This window comes from Haliotis asinina, chromosome 4 (genome assembly GCF_037392515.1).
Source record: "Haliotis asinina isolate JCU_RB_2024 chromosome 4, JCU_Hal_asi_v2, whole genome shotgun sequence".
Classification (NCBI taxonomy): Eukaryota; Metazoa; Mollusca; class Gastropoda; order Lepetellida; family Haliotidae; genus Haliotis; species Haliotis asinina.
The window spans coordinates 26,419,831-26,437,174 of NC_090283.1; the positions used below are offsets into that span (position 1 = coordinate 26,419,831).

General features: G+C 37.8%; 3 protein-coding genes across 4 annotated transcripts in view; 2 read left to right on the forward strand and 1 right to left on the reverse strand.

Annotated features, from left to right (window-relative positions):
• The window catches only part of LOC137281465 (mid1-interacting protein 1A-like), a 313,728-nt gene that overhangs the window by 158,454 nt on the left and 137,930 nt on the right, over positions 1 to 17,344 (forward strand). The gene's annotated exons all lie outside the window — the stretch shown is intronic.
• Positions 399 to 17,338, reverse strand: LOC137281436 (mannose-P-dolichol utilization defect 1 protein-like). The gene is made up of 5 exons (XM_067812660.1): positions 17,200 to 17,338; positions 15,259 to 15,324; positions 12,151 to 12,283; positions 4,330 to 4,534; positions 399 to 3,113 (listed from the first exon to the last, which is right to left on the reverse strand). Exons 1-5 carry the CDS (start codon positions 17,303 to 17,305, stop codon positions 2,886 to 2,888), a joined length of 738 nt encoding a protein of 245 aa, XP_067668761.1. The 5' UTR covers positions 17,306 to 17,338; the 3' UTR covers positions 399 to 2,885.
• The window catches only part of LOC137281434 (D-beta-hydroxybutyrate dehydrogenase-like), a 42,365-nt gene continuing 29,528 nt past the window's right edge, over positions 4,508 to 17,344 (forward strand). Inside the window, exon 1 of one of the 2 annotated variants that reach the window (XM_067812659.1) lies at positions 4,508 to 4,569. In XM_067812659.1, coding sequence (XP_067668760.1) covers positions 4,562 to 4,569 — 8 coding nt within the window. In that variant the 5' untranslated portion in view covers positions 4,508 to 4,561. Of the gene's footprint in view, positions 4,570 to 9,749; positions 9,782 to 17,344 lie in introns of those variants that run through there. The other variant, XM_067812658.1, reaches the window with a different exon arrangement.

Consider the following 17,344-nt stretch of genomic DNA (forward strand, 5'->3'; position numbering starts at 1 on the left):
TATTTTCGTTTTATGTACAGAAACTTGAGTTGTTATAGAATTGAAAATAATGCTAGTAACCACTCTAAATGAAATAAATTTTATCTAATTCCATAGAAGTATTTTCGTTTTGCTCTCAGGTGTTAAAACTTTTGAATGAAAATCATGAATGGAATGAGTGATGAAAGTAGTACCAGTAATGTCAAAGTTCACGTATTAGCCAGTGAAATCACTGGAAGGTGTTATGACACATATGTGTCATAACACTTTGTTATGAAACACCTTTACGAAGTACCATGTGGGTAATAATACACTGTAGTATCTGTAGTATCTTCAACGGGCGAGTAATAAAAAATGTTTCATAATAACTCAGTCTCGAACAGTCAGTGAGCAAATCTTTCTACTATCAATAATACAAATAATTAATCATCATTTATTCACAGTGTACATCAGAGTATAGTATACACAGCTGACAATCGGAACAATGACATCAGAATACTGATACAAGATAGGATTCACTGGCCCCTTTGTCCAGGTTGATTAATATACACATAAACACACTGCTTACAAAATACTCTGAAGTAGGAATCATGTAACCAAAACATGTAACCAACAGCATGTACCCTCTTTGAGCCGAAGATATTCGATGTAAGAACATGGAACTAATTTTGAGAGCATATATGAGTACGTGAGTAAATTAAAATTCACACCTTTTAGCCATAATCCAGAATTATCACAGCACGGAACACCAGAAATGGACACATTGTACCTATGTACAGGTTGTTCAGTTTGACCTGAGCTACTCTACATATGCATGACCCAAGAGGTCAAATGGCACAAACAGCTGGTCGAGTTAACTTCATCAAATGAGGGAGCTCGCTGCCTAAAGTCTCAAATAGGGAAAACGTTAAACCATCTGTACCTATTTGTGAAGTTTGGACACTGCTGACGATTTCTTCACACTTAGATGTCAAACTGAACAACCTGTAAGGAACAGAACCTAGATCTTTGGCGTGACAAGGAAACAGTTTAACAACTAGGCTACCTCACAGCCCCAACATATTACATGGACAAACCCTTTATATTCAGCAATTCTAAGTAACACGGAGTAATTACCCTTCATAAAGAGCTGTCTCCCCAGGCTGCCATTTCCGCATAGATGACAGATATGTTCCCTCTTAAAATCAGTTCCATATAAAGGTAATGATTGCCTTGGATGATCATACAATAACGCCTCAATACTGTCATATTTATCAGACAATGTTGTTGTTACTGGCTACAAACAATGATGATATACTTCATGAAAAATGGTCCTTCAAATTTGGAGATCTTTGGTAAGGTTCATGATTGAAGGATGCTCTGAAAGTCAAAGCTACAAAAATGAAAGTGTCACCAAGAGCTAGAATTTCTTTCAGATGTTTTTTCAAGCCTTGAAACATGTTGAAAAGTCAAAGAAAATATCAACTTTTGAAGTTAAAAGTTCAATTTATAGAATAAAGTTCTTTACTATACCAAAGAGCAATACCGTAAGTACTTAACATCTGGTTCATGTTGGTGTTTTTCTGCAAGGTATCACTTGGTGACTATGTGTCAGCTCGCACCAAGACCTGACAAAATGACACAATGACACAAGCCAACACTCAACACATCCAGGAATGTTGTGTCAAACAACCCTAACTACAGTCATATCAAATCTCTCTTCTCAAAAGCAGTGAAACTAATGGCAACAAGTATGGATCTAGCCGTTTTTAGCAATATTCCATGAATATCATGGCAGGGACACCAGAAGTGAGTTTGACACATTGTATCCGTGAGGGGAATCAAACTCGGGTCTACTGTATGACAAGCAGACACTTTAACCCCCAGGCTCCCCCATCGCTCCCCACTCATGACATAAACGTTTATACAATAAAATATCAAAATCGCTCTTTCCAAAACATCACAAAATGAAGACGTATTTAAACTTCTAAGAGTACAACATAAATAGTTCCATGAAGTTATTTACCCTCAGATTTACTTATTTTGTGAGGTCAGGCTTATTAAGGTTTAGTGCACAAACATGAAATCTAAAAGAAATGGAAAAAAGAGAAACACACTAAAATATGTCTAAAATATATTAAAGGCACAATGTCACACATTTTCGTCAATAATCTGACCTTTATTATACATATTTGGGCATAGGCAAAATCACCTTAACTTCCTATTTATGCAATACAAGACTTGATATCCTCTACATCTTCACTGAAGTTGATAACTGAAACTTTGAGGCGGAATAGCTTCCAAACAGTAAACACTTTGCCATGTGTGGAATGTATACAATTGCTGCGTATATCAAATCCATCACATACAGTGTTCTCAGTATTTGCCAAACTGGTTTCAATAACAAGTTGTGCATACATTTTTCCACCAAACATTAGAGTCACTTTGTCTAGGACTGAGTTCTGTTGACAAAGGAGTTATAGGTTATTCATAAAGATCGCTCCAAGGGACATAACACTGTGTGATTTGCTTCAAATAATGTTCAACCAGTAGAGGTATGAGAGTCCATTTAATGCAGCAATGCATCAATTCATTTAACATTGTAATCTAAGTACGTTAAAAAGAATTGGAATAACTCACATGATAGCTTCCTGAGGGCTGACAGTTAATATTAATGAGAGAAATGCATTATTTATTTGTAGAGAAGTGTGGTGTGAAATAGTGTTTTTAATTCTGGATATTCTTTTGACCTTTGTTCAAGGGTAACTCTAAAGGAAATTTACCTCACAACAACGACAATATTTTTTATATGTTTCTTTTGCGTATATCAACATGATGTAAACTAATCACGCAAAACATACTTCCTAAATGTTTAATAAACTATGTATTCGGACAAAATATATATCCTTCGAAGTTTAAGACACACCCTACTGCTTCTTCTGCTTAGGTTTAACATTCCAGTAATACAGTATCTGAAACAAGATGATCCCATTGAACAGACTGGACACTATATATGAAAAGATGACGAGGAAATCTCCAGTCTCTTGAACAGAGGTAAAGATTCGAGCCAACGCCCCCAGAAACAGCAAGGTGACGGTAACAGCTGACAACTGCCCTGTGCTGCTGTTCCGATAGTTCGCAGCTGCCTGGATAATCTGAAACAACATCACATACATTCACATTCTGGAGTGATTGATTGTTTCCATAACATCGCACAAGTATTGGGAATTGGTTAAAATCTCACAATTCAAGACTGGCTCATTACAACTGATCAGTCATTAAAAATAATTGATTAAACAGATCAGCAGAGGAATATGAACAAGGAAGCAGAGGAATGTCCATGGGCAAGCAGAGGAATCTGAATATGCAAGCAGAGGAATGTCAATGGACAAGCAGAGGAATCTGAATATGCAAGCAGAGGAATGTCAACTGGCAAGCGGAGGAATTTCAATGGAAAAGCAGAGGAATGTCAATGGGCAAGCAGAGGATTGTCAGTGGGCAAGCAGAGGACTCTGAACACAGAAACAAAGGAATGTCAATGGGCAAGCAGATGACTGAACAGGGAAGCATAGGAATGTCAATGAAATGTAGAGGAATGTCAATGGACAAGCAGAGGAATCTGAATATGCAAGCAGAAGAATGTCAACTGGCAAGCAGAGGAATCTGAACAGGCAAGCAGAAGAATGTCAACTGGCAAGCAGAGGAATCTGAACAGGCAAGCAGAAGAATGTCAACTGGCACGCAGAGGAATGTCAATGGGCAAGCAGAGGTATATCAATGGACAAGCAGAGGAATCTGAATATGCAAGCAGAGGAATGTCAATGGACAAGCAGACGAATCTGAATATGCAAGCAGAGGAATGTCAATGGGCAAGCAGAGGATTGTCAGTGGGCAAGCAGAGGACTCTGAACAGAGAAACAAAGGAATGTCAACTGGCACGCAGAGGAATGTCAATGGGCAAGCAGAGGTATATCAATGGACAAGCAGAGGAATCTGAATATGCAAGCAGAGGAATGTCAATGGGCAAGCAGAGGAATCTGAACAGGCAAGCAGAAGAATGTCAACTGGCAAGTAGAAGAATGTCAACTGGCAAGCAGAGGAATCTGAACAGGCAAGCAGAAGAATGTCAACTGGCAAGCAGAGGAATGTCAATGGGCAAGCAGAGGAATATCAATGGGCAAGCAGAGGAATCTGAACAGGGAAACAGGAAAGAAGAGGCATGTAAAGGATGTAAAGAGACATAAGTACGATGTAAACATACATGCATAAGAGGCACGTATACAAATGAACACTAGAGTTACTGTGTTGCTAGAAATTCTGTTTGTAATGTACCAAGTCTCGTTGAAATAAATAACTGTTAACTATCATCACCTTGCTTATGGCAATAATAAGGGAATTGGCAGCTTGCAACATCGACAGTAACGCCATTGATGCCATCGGAGATAGGAGGTAGATCATGCTGAAAGCATATACTGTGACGTAGATGATGGCCTTTGGTGTGTTGCCGTTGTAGAACAGAACCAGCATCGCAATAAGCGCTGTTTGGAAAGCCAGGAACACTGCCTCACCATAAGCACTGCAACAGATTGAACATAATCAGGATATGATCAGGTGAGAGACATGCTTTGTTTGTATAATCAGGGATGAGAATGGAAATTTTCATTTACAGCTGAAAACTAGTCGGGGGTCCTGGGATTTTGGCATTTTACACACTAAATATGGCTTCTAAAATCAATATTAACACTGTATATATATTTAGACGTTTCAGAAAAATGACCCTGGGGATGTAAAAAAACGCGGATTTCCGCGGATCCGCGGAAATTTCTCATCCCTGTATAATGTTTACATCTGCTCTCAATATCAAAACCTCACAGCAGTAGCTTTTAAATAATTGATATGAACAACATCCTGTATCACCTGGCTGCATAGACACAGACACAAAAAGGACTGGCTGTAGATGTAAACAACAGAGATAGATGATCTTGAACTATGTATCAATTATCAATAAATAACCTCGAACACAAATGAACAAGAATCATGAGAAAATGACATATCCCTGGGACCCCACAAATTTGAAAGACCAAATCATTAAGTAGATATGTAAAATCCTGCTAAGCCTGTGGGAGGAAAAGGAAGGCTCTTTTCCTCCACTAAGAATTATGCTTTCTAAATGGGCAAGGTAGAATATATCACAACCATGATGTACGTCTTCCTGACAGAAACCTGGACTTAACATGCATGTTTCCCTGTTCTCTGGGAATTGACAAGATTCAGTCAGTAACATTAGCTTTGCAGCAAATCCAGTATGAGACAAATATGATGATATCACAAATAATACAATGCAAATACTGGGTGATGAATACAAGAATAAATGGGCAGTGGATATCCTATTCATTAATAGGACAGTAAGACAAGACATCAACATAGATCATCAGGGGTGGTGGGGTAGCATAGTGGTTAAAGTGTTCACTTGTCATGCCGAGGGCCAGGTTTGATTCCCTTTATGGGCACATAGTGCAAAGCCCATTTCTGATGTCCCCCGTTGTGATATTGCTGGAACTTAGCTACAACAGCATAAAACTGAACTCATTCACTAACAGATATCATATGAACATTGACTGATTAATGAAAATATCGGTGAGGTAGCTTTGAGCAAAAATGACTAACATAATGAATGAAATCAGATTATTTCACATAGCTGGTGTGTTGTGACATATTAATGCTTAGATTACCAACAAAACTTTGTGTATTTGCTGAGTAAAATCTTTAATTATTTCATTGCAATGGTTTGCTTATAATATTATCAATTACACAATTTTCATTTCGAAAAAATGAATAATTATTCCGATCAACAATATTACTGATTAGCAATCTTTTTTATACTATTCACTGTATTTGGTGAATTGAGTATGGTTTCATTGTGCTTTTAGCAATTTTCCAGCAATATCACAGCAGGGGACATGAGGGGGACACAGCAGGGGACATGAGGGGGACACAGCAGGGGACATGAGGGGGACACAGCTGGGGACATGAGGGGGACACAGCAGGGGACATGAGGGGGACACAGCAGTGGACATGAGGGGGACACAGCAGGGGACATGAGGGGGACACAGCAGGGGACATGAGGGGGACACACCAGGGGACATGAGGGGGGACACACCAGGGGACACTGCACCAGTGAAACAAAAACGAAAAATACTTTTTACATGTTACAGAATAAATGTTGTTATGCATAAAGTCAGTTTAATATTGTATGTCCCAAATTCTAAAATGCCTCTCAATTCAGTGAATTCGAATAAAAACACTCCTTTATAATAAATTCATCAAAACGTGACTTCAGTGACTGTGAAAAAACGATTGAATTCATGCAAGGTTTGATTCACCAAAACTGCCCTCGGAAAGATACAGTTGTATAGACAAACAGTTGACAATGGAGACACTGACTGGCCATGCATAGTTAAGTGGGTAATGGTGAATTATGATGCAAATATACAAATATTCACCGCATACCTGGAACTCTATTTACATATGACTTTTTGTAAGCAATGAAATGTAAAAACATTTCAAAACGCTGGACTGTCAGGCAGAATGGGAAATTTGGTACTAAACCATGAAACAGTTTCACTTTGCAATTAACATGAGAAAGAAATCCTTATTATAATTTATGTTTGAATTTATTAATGCTCTCAGAAATGACAGGACAAACTGAAACGCCTCATTTGGAGAAATGTCCACACCTAAAGAAGTAAGTCAACATGATGAACTGGGCAGTTCATAATACAGCTGTTCGACCGACTGGACAAAAAAATAAAACATACCTTAATATTTACATTCACAATATTGCTGTTTTACATTGTAATCAATAACATCCAAAAGCACATCTGTTACCATGGTAACAACAGGTGATAATTATCTGATATTCTGTATTAGAATAATCACTCACATATATATAACCTTTTTTACATTGCGAATGTTGATAACTTGGCATCATACGATCAGGTAGGTGAGTGAGAATTAGTTCGAACTATATTGTGTTCATACCATTCCATGGGGTATATTTGTATGAGTGAGTTCAGTTTTACATCACTTTTAGCAATATTCCAGCACCATTACAACAGGGGACATCAGAAACGAGCTTCATACATTGTGTCGATGTGGGAATCGAACCCAGGCCTTCAGCATGACAAGTGAACACTTTAACCGCTAAGCTGTCCCATCAACCCCCGATAAGGTCTGAAGGAGTTCACCTGATTTATCAGACTTAATGTAAGCAGCCTCAGATCATTTGTGACTAGAATATGCATCTGGGGCTAGGTACACTCTGCTTAAGATGAATAATCATGGGAAATATTGTCAGAAGGCAAAATTATAAATAATTATTGACACGAAAAGTGTGTTATTGATCATATACCATATAAGTTTGAAATTAAGTTTTAATTAATCACAGAGTATACAAATGTAGGACTTTAAACATTGTCTGCTTCTTAGGGACTGTTCATAATTTATTGTTGGGGGGTGTAGTAGTGAAAATTGGGAAGAAGGGGGTGATGATGATTTTAAGGGTGGTCACCTATTGTGTTCTGGGGAGAGTCACCTATTTTGTCCTTGGGAGAGTCACCTATTGTGTCCTGGGGAGAGTCACCTATTTTTTGACAGACAGACAGACAGACAGACAGACAGACAGACAGACAGACAGACAGACAGTTTATTTGCGTATTATCGGCCTTGTGACCTATAATACAGTTATACAGTTATTTAACCGATGTACAGTGGTCAACTATGTGCAGATCTTGCTTGGAATATATTATGCAAAAATACGGCAGTAAAATATATTACCTGACTGTTCCTTGATTTGAGGATTGATTCTAAGGCTAATGGACCTCTATACACTTTTCCAAGTTGTAAGAAATACTTTTCACGCCAACATTCGTAATATTTACACTTGAAAAAGACATGATTCTCATCTTCAACTTCCAAGGCAATACATACTGTACACACAAAGTCTGTTATTGCGGCATCTTTCTTACATCTAAATTTGTTTATCTTCAGATTGTTGTGGGAAATTCGGAATTTGCAGTATGCACATATTAGGTTTTTGTTTTTTAATTCAGTGATATACGGTTCCAAGTGAAGGTTATATTTGAATTGTGAATAGTGTTTTAGAAAAGTTGAGCTACAAACATCATTATGCCAAGTCTGGCAGGCTATATCTTTGATGCGTTGTTCGAAGGTTAGGATGAATAACTGTACATCGCCAACGCCTTGGTTTAGCCATACATGTGAAAACACATTTCTGAATAAAATAGATCTCACACTTGACACACAATTAATTTTGCCCAAATCGTCAAACACTTTGAGCATCTTATAACACTGTATGGGATAACGCTGTGGATTCATGTGTAACAGTCTGAACCAAAACTTAATTACATTGATTTGGCTGAAGACATACATTGGATAACGTCCAAGTTCACCGAGGATGGCCTTGTTGGATGCAAATTTTCCAATTTTGAGAAATCTTTTAAAATTCATCTGAATCCTTTCCATTGAATCTGAATACTTGTGTCCCCAAATTTCAGCTCCATAGAGTAGTATTGGTGCTATCTTCGTGTCAAATATCATCCGTGCCGTAGAGTATGTTATTTCCTGGTTTTTCCTAAAGATTCTAAACAATGAAAGACAGGCTTTGTTTGCTTGTTGTGCAAGGGTTTCACACGCTTTTGTCCATATTAATCTTGATGAAAACACAATCCCATGATATTTATAGTAACTAACAACCTCCATAGGCTGATTACCGAAGAACCATCTTTCCGATTTTGTAAGAATGCCGCCATTTCGAAATACGATGATATTTGACTTTTTTAAGTTCAACTCCAGTCCCCATTTTACACAAAATGACTCCAGGATCCTTAGTTGTCGTTGCAGACCAATAACACTCGTGGCAAAAAGGACGATGTCGTCGGCAAACATTAGTAGCAGTAGATCTCGTATATCCTGTGTAACGAACACTCCACTGTTACAAGACCTGTACAGTTCGGTGGCAAATTCATTAATAAACAGAATAAAGAGTATGGGACTTAAGACACATCCTTGCCTTACTTCACAGGAGGTATCAAATGCTACTGTTCTTGAATTACCAACTTTAACACAGGCCTTCACTGATGCATACATGCTTTTGAGTAAGATAAATAACTTTCCATGACATCCACATTGCACGAGCACGTATAATAATTTATCTCTGTCTACAAAGTCAAATGCTTTTTTAAAGTCAATGAATCCACAGTAGAAACGACCTTTTGTTTTACCCAAGTATTTGGAACACAATGCCTGTAGTGTAAATAAATGATCTGTAGTAGAATATTGTGGACGGAATCCTGCTTGACATTCAGATATTAATTCATTGAGTTCAGTCCATTTTCTAAGTCGTGACTCGATTATTGTTGTAAAGATTTTTCCCATGATATTTAGTAGGGAAATTCCTCTGTAATTTGATGGCTCAGTCTTATCACCCGACTTAAATATAGGCAAGACCATTCCAATATTCCAGTGTGATGGGAATATACCCTCATCTAGGATCTTATTGAATAACAGCTTCAGATATGGGATTATCAGCTCCGATGACAGTTTGTAAAGTTCCGGAGGTACCCCATCTGTACCAGGTGCTTTCCCATTTTTGAGGTTAGAAATTGCATTTTTAATTTCTGCTTCAGAAATTTCGTCATTGAGACAGATGTCCTGGTTAGCTAACCCACCACAGTCATGGCACGAATGGTGTTCAAGAAAGTATTTGACATGTTCATCGAAGACAGGGGTAGTTTCGGATAATGTAGGATTCAATAACGTCTTAAAGTAACACTGCCAGTCCTGGGCTTGAACCCATGAGTCATTACTTGTGCGAAATGCTTGTTTTATCCTTTTCCAAAATTCTTTGCAATTTCCATGTTTTGCTGCATAGGCGATCTCGTCTGCTTCTTTCTTATCGAATTCAGTTTTCTTGAGACAGCACAACTTTTTAAAGGCTCTTTTTGATTCTAAGTACTTCCTTCGATTATCGTCACAGCTGAATTTCCTAAATCTGTGAAGGCATCTATACTTAATGGTTTTTAGTTGTTGGCAATCGTTATCAAACCAGGGTGGTTGTTTGAGAGTCGTTCGAACATTAAAGACGGTCGGTCTGAGTTGTCTCCCTGTAGCAGCAACAATATTAGACAGTTTGGTGGCTGCACGATTGATATCACCACCTAAATACTCCAGGAATTCCGAGATCATCCCCATCACTTTGCCAGAAGTATACACATCAGTGAAATGTTGTCTATCACTATTGCTATAAATATATCTTGGCACTTTCAAGAGGGGTATGCTAGGCGCAGCTTGGCTTATCATAAGCTTGGTGACATCACTGAGATGACATGATATAGGGAGATGATCAGACTCTGACCTCGGTGTTACACTCATGTCGTAAATTCTAGTAAATAATTCACTCGATACCAGTACATAGTCAACAATGCTGGCTCCAGAATGGGTGATACATGTGAAATTACCAAGTTTATCACCAGGTTTCCTTCCATTAGTAATATGAAGGCTGAAAACTTTGCACAAGTTGAGAAGACTTCTACCAAAATTATTTGTTTGTTTATCACATGATACTCTTTTCATGTCAAAACTGTCTTTTCTATAATCTTCCTGGAGTGGCAAATGTTGAGTATCATCGTTTAAAACAAAATCTGGCTCTTCAACAGTCGGTGCATTAAAATCACCAATAATTATAAATTTAACATCATCTCCAAAATCTGACATAATGTGTAGTATCTTTTTCTCGAGAGACGAAATACCATCATCATCTGAGTCTGCGTATTCATTTGCATATTCTGGGTGAATATACTATATTCTATTGTGTTCTTGGGAGAGGGGGGCATCAATTCTGTACATAGGGGGTATCAGCAATTTTTGGGGGGAGTACGTTACTACATTCATTTTAAGGGGTCATTCACATGGTGCATGCGTTTCCATAAAATCTAAACTAAAATTAGTAAAAATCTGTTGTATGTTCAGAACCTTGTTCCATCAAAAACATTTCACAACTCGCAAGTTATGCAAAACATAGCTTTCAAACTTTTTGCTCAAACTCAAAGGTACCTCTCCAATACCTTTCCATAACTGACTGATATTTAGTTAACGAATATTGATCTGTATCAATAGCAAGCCTTACCTGGGACAGTCAATGCTTCACATGATCCCGCACATACAGTGAATGAAAATATGTATAAAAATACTAAAATATTTAAAAAGACAGTGTTACAGTTAATAATTTGGCTTGGCAAAAGGGTTAAGAAATCCCCTCAGAACCAGCAAAATGTAACACTAACAAGTCTAAAATATTCAATATTATGTATTGAGCAGACAAGAGCAAGACACAAATATTCATAACAGAGGTTTCCAGTACAAGACAAGAGTCAAATCTAATGTAATATCAATTCACCAAGTCTTGGTTTTCAGTGAAATGGTTACACTAAATGTTACTCAGCAAGTGGTCTTAAATGTAGGTTGAACACTGACGAAGAGGAAGGCTGATGCAGGTAGGCCGAATGATGACACAACTCAGAGGAATAACTCTGACTGTAAATCCATGTGTGTGTGGTCAACACAACGACCAGCCTTATATGTACAGTCACAGATTCTTGAATGTTTTAGCACTGTGACACCGCATTGCTTTTAACTTTGAACTTTCTCATTTGGCCTTGTGTTTACCAACAGTCAAAACACATACTAAAGGAAGGCAAATCTAAAGGGCTACCATAAAGGTGTCCCGCTAAAATAATATAACTGTGATACGAAATGACCCATACTATCACTCGCAACTCTAAACATTGTGACCCAATAATAACTATCACACAATCAATAATATTGCAATTTACAGAAAGCACACTCTCGTAACAATAGAACATAGTAAGTTATGCTTATAACGAACAGTCCGCCTCTACTCCCAGGTAATATGCTATATAAGTCAAACTATGATTTTGTCTCTTTGAGTTCATTGCAGCAAATCATTCACTAAACTATGAGTGGAGATTTTGAAAAATAGTGTGAAATCTCTGAGTGATTATTTGGGCATTACGCCACTAGCGTGATCTCCTGATAACATGTACGACCTCAAAATATGTATGCAGTCTGGGCCTGTATGACCTCATGGTTTACCTGAATGGAAATTTGAGAGCATATCCGTAAGCCCAGTTTGACGATATGGCGATGAGTTCACATGTGATGGCGTATAGGTTGATTCCCTCCCCACTCCGGGCGCCCAGAATCTTCGCCACTTGGGGAACCTTGACTGGAAACAATCAGGTGTATTATACTACCAGAAACATACACATTTTCTCTAACTTCAGCTATCCTAAAACCACTGAAGACATCAGATTTATGTAGCAAAATGCAAAATCTCACAGAGAATGATGGATAGAATTCTTAAATTTCTTCTGTAACACCCTGCACGTAATATTTGAGAGGACAAGCACGAAAGACTGAGTGAGTGAAAGAGTGAGTTTTTAAAAAAATGAGTGAGTGAGTGAGTAAATCTTATGTGATTTGTGAAGGAAAACAGTGAAGGAATATGATCAAGCAAAATGGAAACATAAAACCTGAATGTCTGATGACTTATTCTTAGTTTGATATATGTGATATAGTCGTTTTATACATCAAAGTGTATCACAGCTAATAAGACAGCTGTTATTGACAGACACAAGACAGATGGTGTATTAGAGACTACTCGTTTTGTATCATCTGATCAATACATTTGCCTCAATCAGTATCCTAATGCAGCCATGACAGTTCCATGAATTCACCAGCATTTGATAGGAAATTCCTCTACATCATTTCCAAATAAAAAAACAAAATTCCATAGACACTTTGTATCATGTTCCATCCATGTCATGAAAGATATCCTTACATAAGCCATATCCACTGAATCATGGAACAAATTAGCTAAAAATCTTTGAAGGGCATTTAGAAGTGGAATCCACAAGAAAAGTAAACTATGGGTGTGAGCTTCTTTAATGTGAATAACACAACATTTAGGAGTGTATGCTTGCTGCTTCATGAGGTGTGTGCATGCTTGCTGCTTCATCAGGTGTGTGCATGCCTGCTGCTTCATCAGGTGTGTGCATGCCTGCTGCTTCATCAGGTGTATGCATGCCTACTCCTTCATTTCAGGAAGCATACACTCCAAAAACGTTGTGTTATTCACTTTAAAGAAGTTCACATCCATTAATGTTGCTTTTCTGAAATATGAGCTGGTTTATTTTACTAGTAATCTATCTGAATACCGAGAGCTGTTTGTTTATAGGTCACATGCAAAGTAAAACACAACTTTGCAGATTCTTATACTTTTTGGTATGCACTTACTGAAACAAATCATCAAAAATGGCAATTCAACCTATAAAGTTGAAAAAAACGCGATAAAAAAAACAACACGAAATCGGAGTTCAAACGATTCATAAAATTTCCCCCAGCGCTGGGGGTAAAAGTGGTTTCAACAGCTGTGCTGCGCTGCATCCATAACGCATACGCAGTGAATAGGTTCGCGGAGCTTGAAACAGTATGCATGCCCAGAGTATGAGGTCATGAGCAGTAGTCTATTCTTGGTTGTGTACACAAACAAGTAAATAATCTACTCGTTACATCAAAAAGACTTGTTGATTGTGGTAAACACCTCTACCACAGAGAAAGCTCAGTGTCTGGTTTATTGACCTCTATATGTCTGCCTGCTTGTCTGCTCATGACAATATGCAATACACAGCTTCAATCATTGACAACATGCAATTTGAACTTAACACCTATCAGGCTAGACGCTATCAACAAAACAAATTGATTTATGACTCGTGCACCCGAGTCTTGTCTCTGCCACATTATGTAATTAGGCAGGTGTGACACTTGTACACATGACATGTTTTTATGTCTGTGGGTTGCAAACAAAGTACATCCATTTTTATCTCGGATGACTGGATGTGACAGAAACTGATGCAAACTCTTGTCAGTTTCAAGTCCTGCTTTGTACTTGGACAAATGACAGTTTCCAGCCACGCAGTAGTTCACCATCTCTACGGAGATGATGTTTGACTGGATCGAACACAAATTCAGAAAACATGTATTTACAAAGCCCAACATATCCATATACGTTCTTTATGGATAACAACTTCTTCTAGTGTATATGATTTTGTTTGACAACAGTATATGAATCCATACAGAAACAACGCATCAAGTACAATAAATGAAGTTGTTATCCATAAAGAATCTTACTTTCTTGTGACTCTCCATATTTCTAAAATGCCCATCAAACAGATCATATTTCTGTACACACAATGCGCCCTCAGCGTATCAACAAATGAGCCAGCCAGTCGGAAGCTGTCGTTACACTTGAGTGCACCCCTACCTGCTATGACTGGGTTCAGTCTCCTGAAGGCTTCCTTTCGAGGGAAGTAAGCCCAAGTACAAAATATTGCACTTTTGAGTCGCGATTGTACGCTTACAATTTTGTTTATTTGTCTTTTTACAAGCAGCAATGTATATTATATGTCATGAATAAGTGATAATTGTGTTTTAATTGTAATTGATTTTTTGGTTGCATGTGACCTTTAAAGTTGCCTGGACATAATGCACAAACAGAAAAGAAGATTTAAGCAAGATTATCCTAAAAGTATGATCTCAATACATTGGTGGTTTGGAAACATTGGAACATTGACCAAAAAGCATGGATCTAGTTCTTCACAGGCTCTGAGATCAAGTTTCAGTCAATAGAATATAGTTTGCCAAGTTTGCCAATTTACGTATTACAGAGATAAAATAAATAGCTACCTTTAAGGTCTTGCAGAAATAACCAATATTTCACTGATAACTAGACCATATAAAATGAAAAGAATGTTATACTTTATCAATGTACTGGATGCATTAACAGTACAAAATTTGCACTTCATCTGAAATGGAGAAATTTTAACTGTTTCTCCAGTTACAGCAATATCACATGGTATACTAGAGACTGACTTAACACATTGCTACCATGTGAGGAATCAAACCCAGACCCAGACAATATTGCATGGTATATCAGAAACTGACTTAACACATTGCTACCATGTGAGGAATCAAACCCAGACCCAGACAATATTGCATGGTATATCAGAAACTGACTTAACACATTGTTACCATGTGAGGAATCAGCATGACAAGCAAACGCTTAGGCTACCCGACCACCCATTTACCAGTTTGCTTGACATGTTAAAGTTATGATCCCAGAGTAAGCCCTGGATGTCTCACCTATACAGGACCCGACGATGATGGCAAATCCCAGACATTTACTTATAACAATCTTCAAACATGGTCCTGAAAATAAACAGAAAACAAATACAGAATGATATTTTATGTTGGCAATGGATTCCAACAATTCATTTTCCTAGGATTGTTTGAAAATGCAACATATTTACACACAAACAATATTAATAAATGACTATGAGTACGAAGATATCTTAACCTGATATTCTAAATGTCACTTTGCTTATACATTCCATGTAAACATCTCTTGCCCCTAATATTCCCCCTCCCACTAATATTCCTTGGAGTCACCGCACAGTGTGTGAGACAGTTTCCAAATTTTGCTCGCCTGTCTGGCTAGCTATGCCTGAAAGTTACTCACCCACAAAATTTATATGTCAAAAGTAAACGAATGATTACAAAAATAGATGAAAGTAAGATGACACTGGTTACACCATGGAGCTTCTAATATGATGGACATTGGTCTTGCATGATTTAATAGTGTATTATACCTTAACAAATTCGACAGAGTGTATAGCTACAAAATGACCCTATGAAAATTCACTAGCCAATGACTGTGCAGATTAACTGGCCTGAGTGCAGTTTTACTAGGCACGGGCTAGTGGACCAGTAATTATTTTGCACACTGTCACCACACACTTTGAACATTGTCAAGAAGAGACTTTTCATATGATACTTCACTAGATATTAAACTGCTGGTATTTCAAGAGGCATTGCCCAAAATCATGCAAATCAATTACTAATATAATTTTGAAGCAGCATATGATAAAAAGCTGACCTGGTGTATTGCATTAGCAAAATAAAACTCCATTTCATCACAGAAGTTTATGAATGATTTTATCGATGCCATAAATAAACTATCACTAATAATTCTTCCCATCAATACTATTTCTGATTCATCAATATTTCAGCCCGGATTACTTGGCACACATGTACGAGGTGATACAGTTACTTCAGCCTGAACTAGTGGAAAAGCTGTGTAACAATACTGCAAACTGCAATACAGTACAACATATGCATCATAATGCAGCCTCATATATCCCACCTCTAATGACTATGTTCAACAATTTTTTTTTCCATAAGGTCCAATGGCTTTCAATAGAGACTGGAGTAACACAGACTAATCCTATATAGCTACAACTAAGATATATAGTGTTCACTAACATGAACAGCATTCATGTTTGTGAACACAAAGTAGCTGAGCTAATCCTAAAAATAACCCAAAGGAAACAAGTGGCACACATAAGACGATTCTAATCATGTTAATGTGGCACGCATTCTGCCTCTTTCACTGCTTTGGAAGTAGAGGAGATTAACAATGATGCACCTGGTCAAATGCAAACCCGCTGAGTCCTGCAATGTTGTGTTCATACAGATCAATAATCAAGCCATAAGTAGTGTCAGAAATGTAATCGATTATACATTTCTGCAGAGCCCATTAATAAATCATGTTATTTGTAGTGTGTTTAACAGATGTTGTAAGTTCTCGGACAGCTGTGTTTGTTCGGACTATGACGAAATGTTTACTGACACTTGCGGCTTGCGTTTAAAATCTAGTCGTCTCTTGCAAGTTAGAAACTTGTCATGTGTTACAGATGCTCATGCGATTAGGGAGAAATCAACGGATGTCCCTCTATGGGCTAAAAACTCCGTAACAGGATGATAATAAATATGCATGGTTGTTCTATATGTCAGGGGCAAAACAAACATCACAAGATGTAGTTTCATAAGTGATATTTCTCAGCAAAATATGAAACTGAGAGTAATAGCTTGATTTGTAGCCGTGAACAATGCGCTATGTGCACTTTGAACAATCCGATTGTGTCATTCAAAGGGAGCATGATTGACACGTTTCAAAGTGTCTCGTGTCGACCTACGATCAAAGGGAGAAATTATCCCAATATGCATTTCGAACTATCAACGTACCGTCCAGGAAGTCAAAGTCGATGAAAAATTTGTCGAAGCATGGCGGCGGAACAATAAGTTGAACCCAGCTGACAAGAAAAGTCGGGACGATGCTCGAATTCACCATTTTTAAGCAGACAACTATACCGGAAATGAGCTGAGAGTT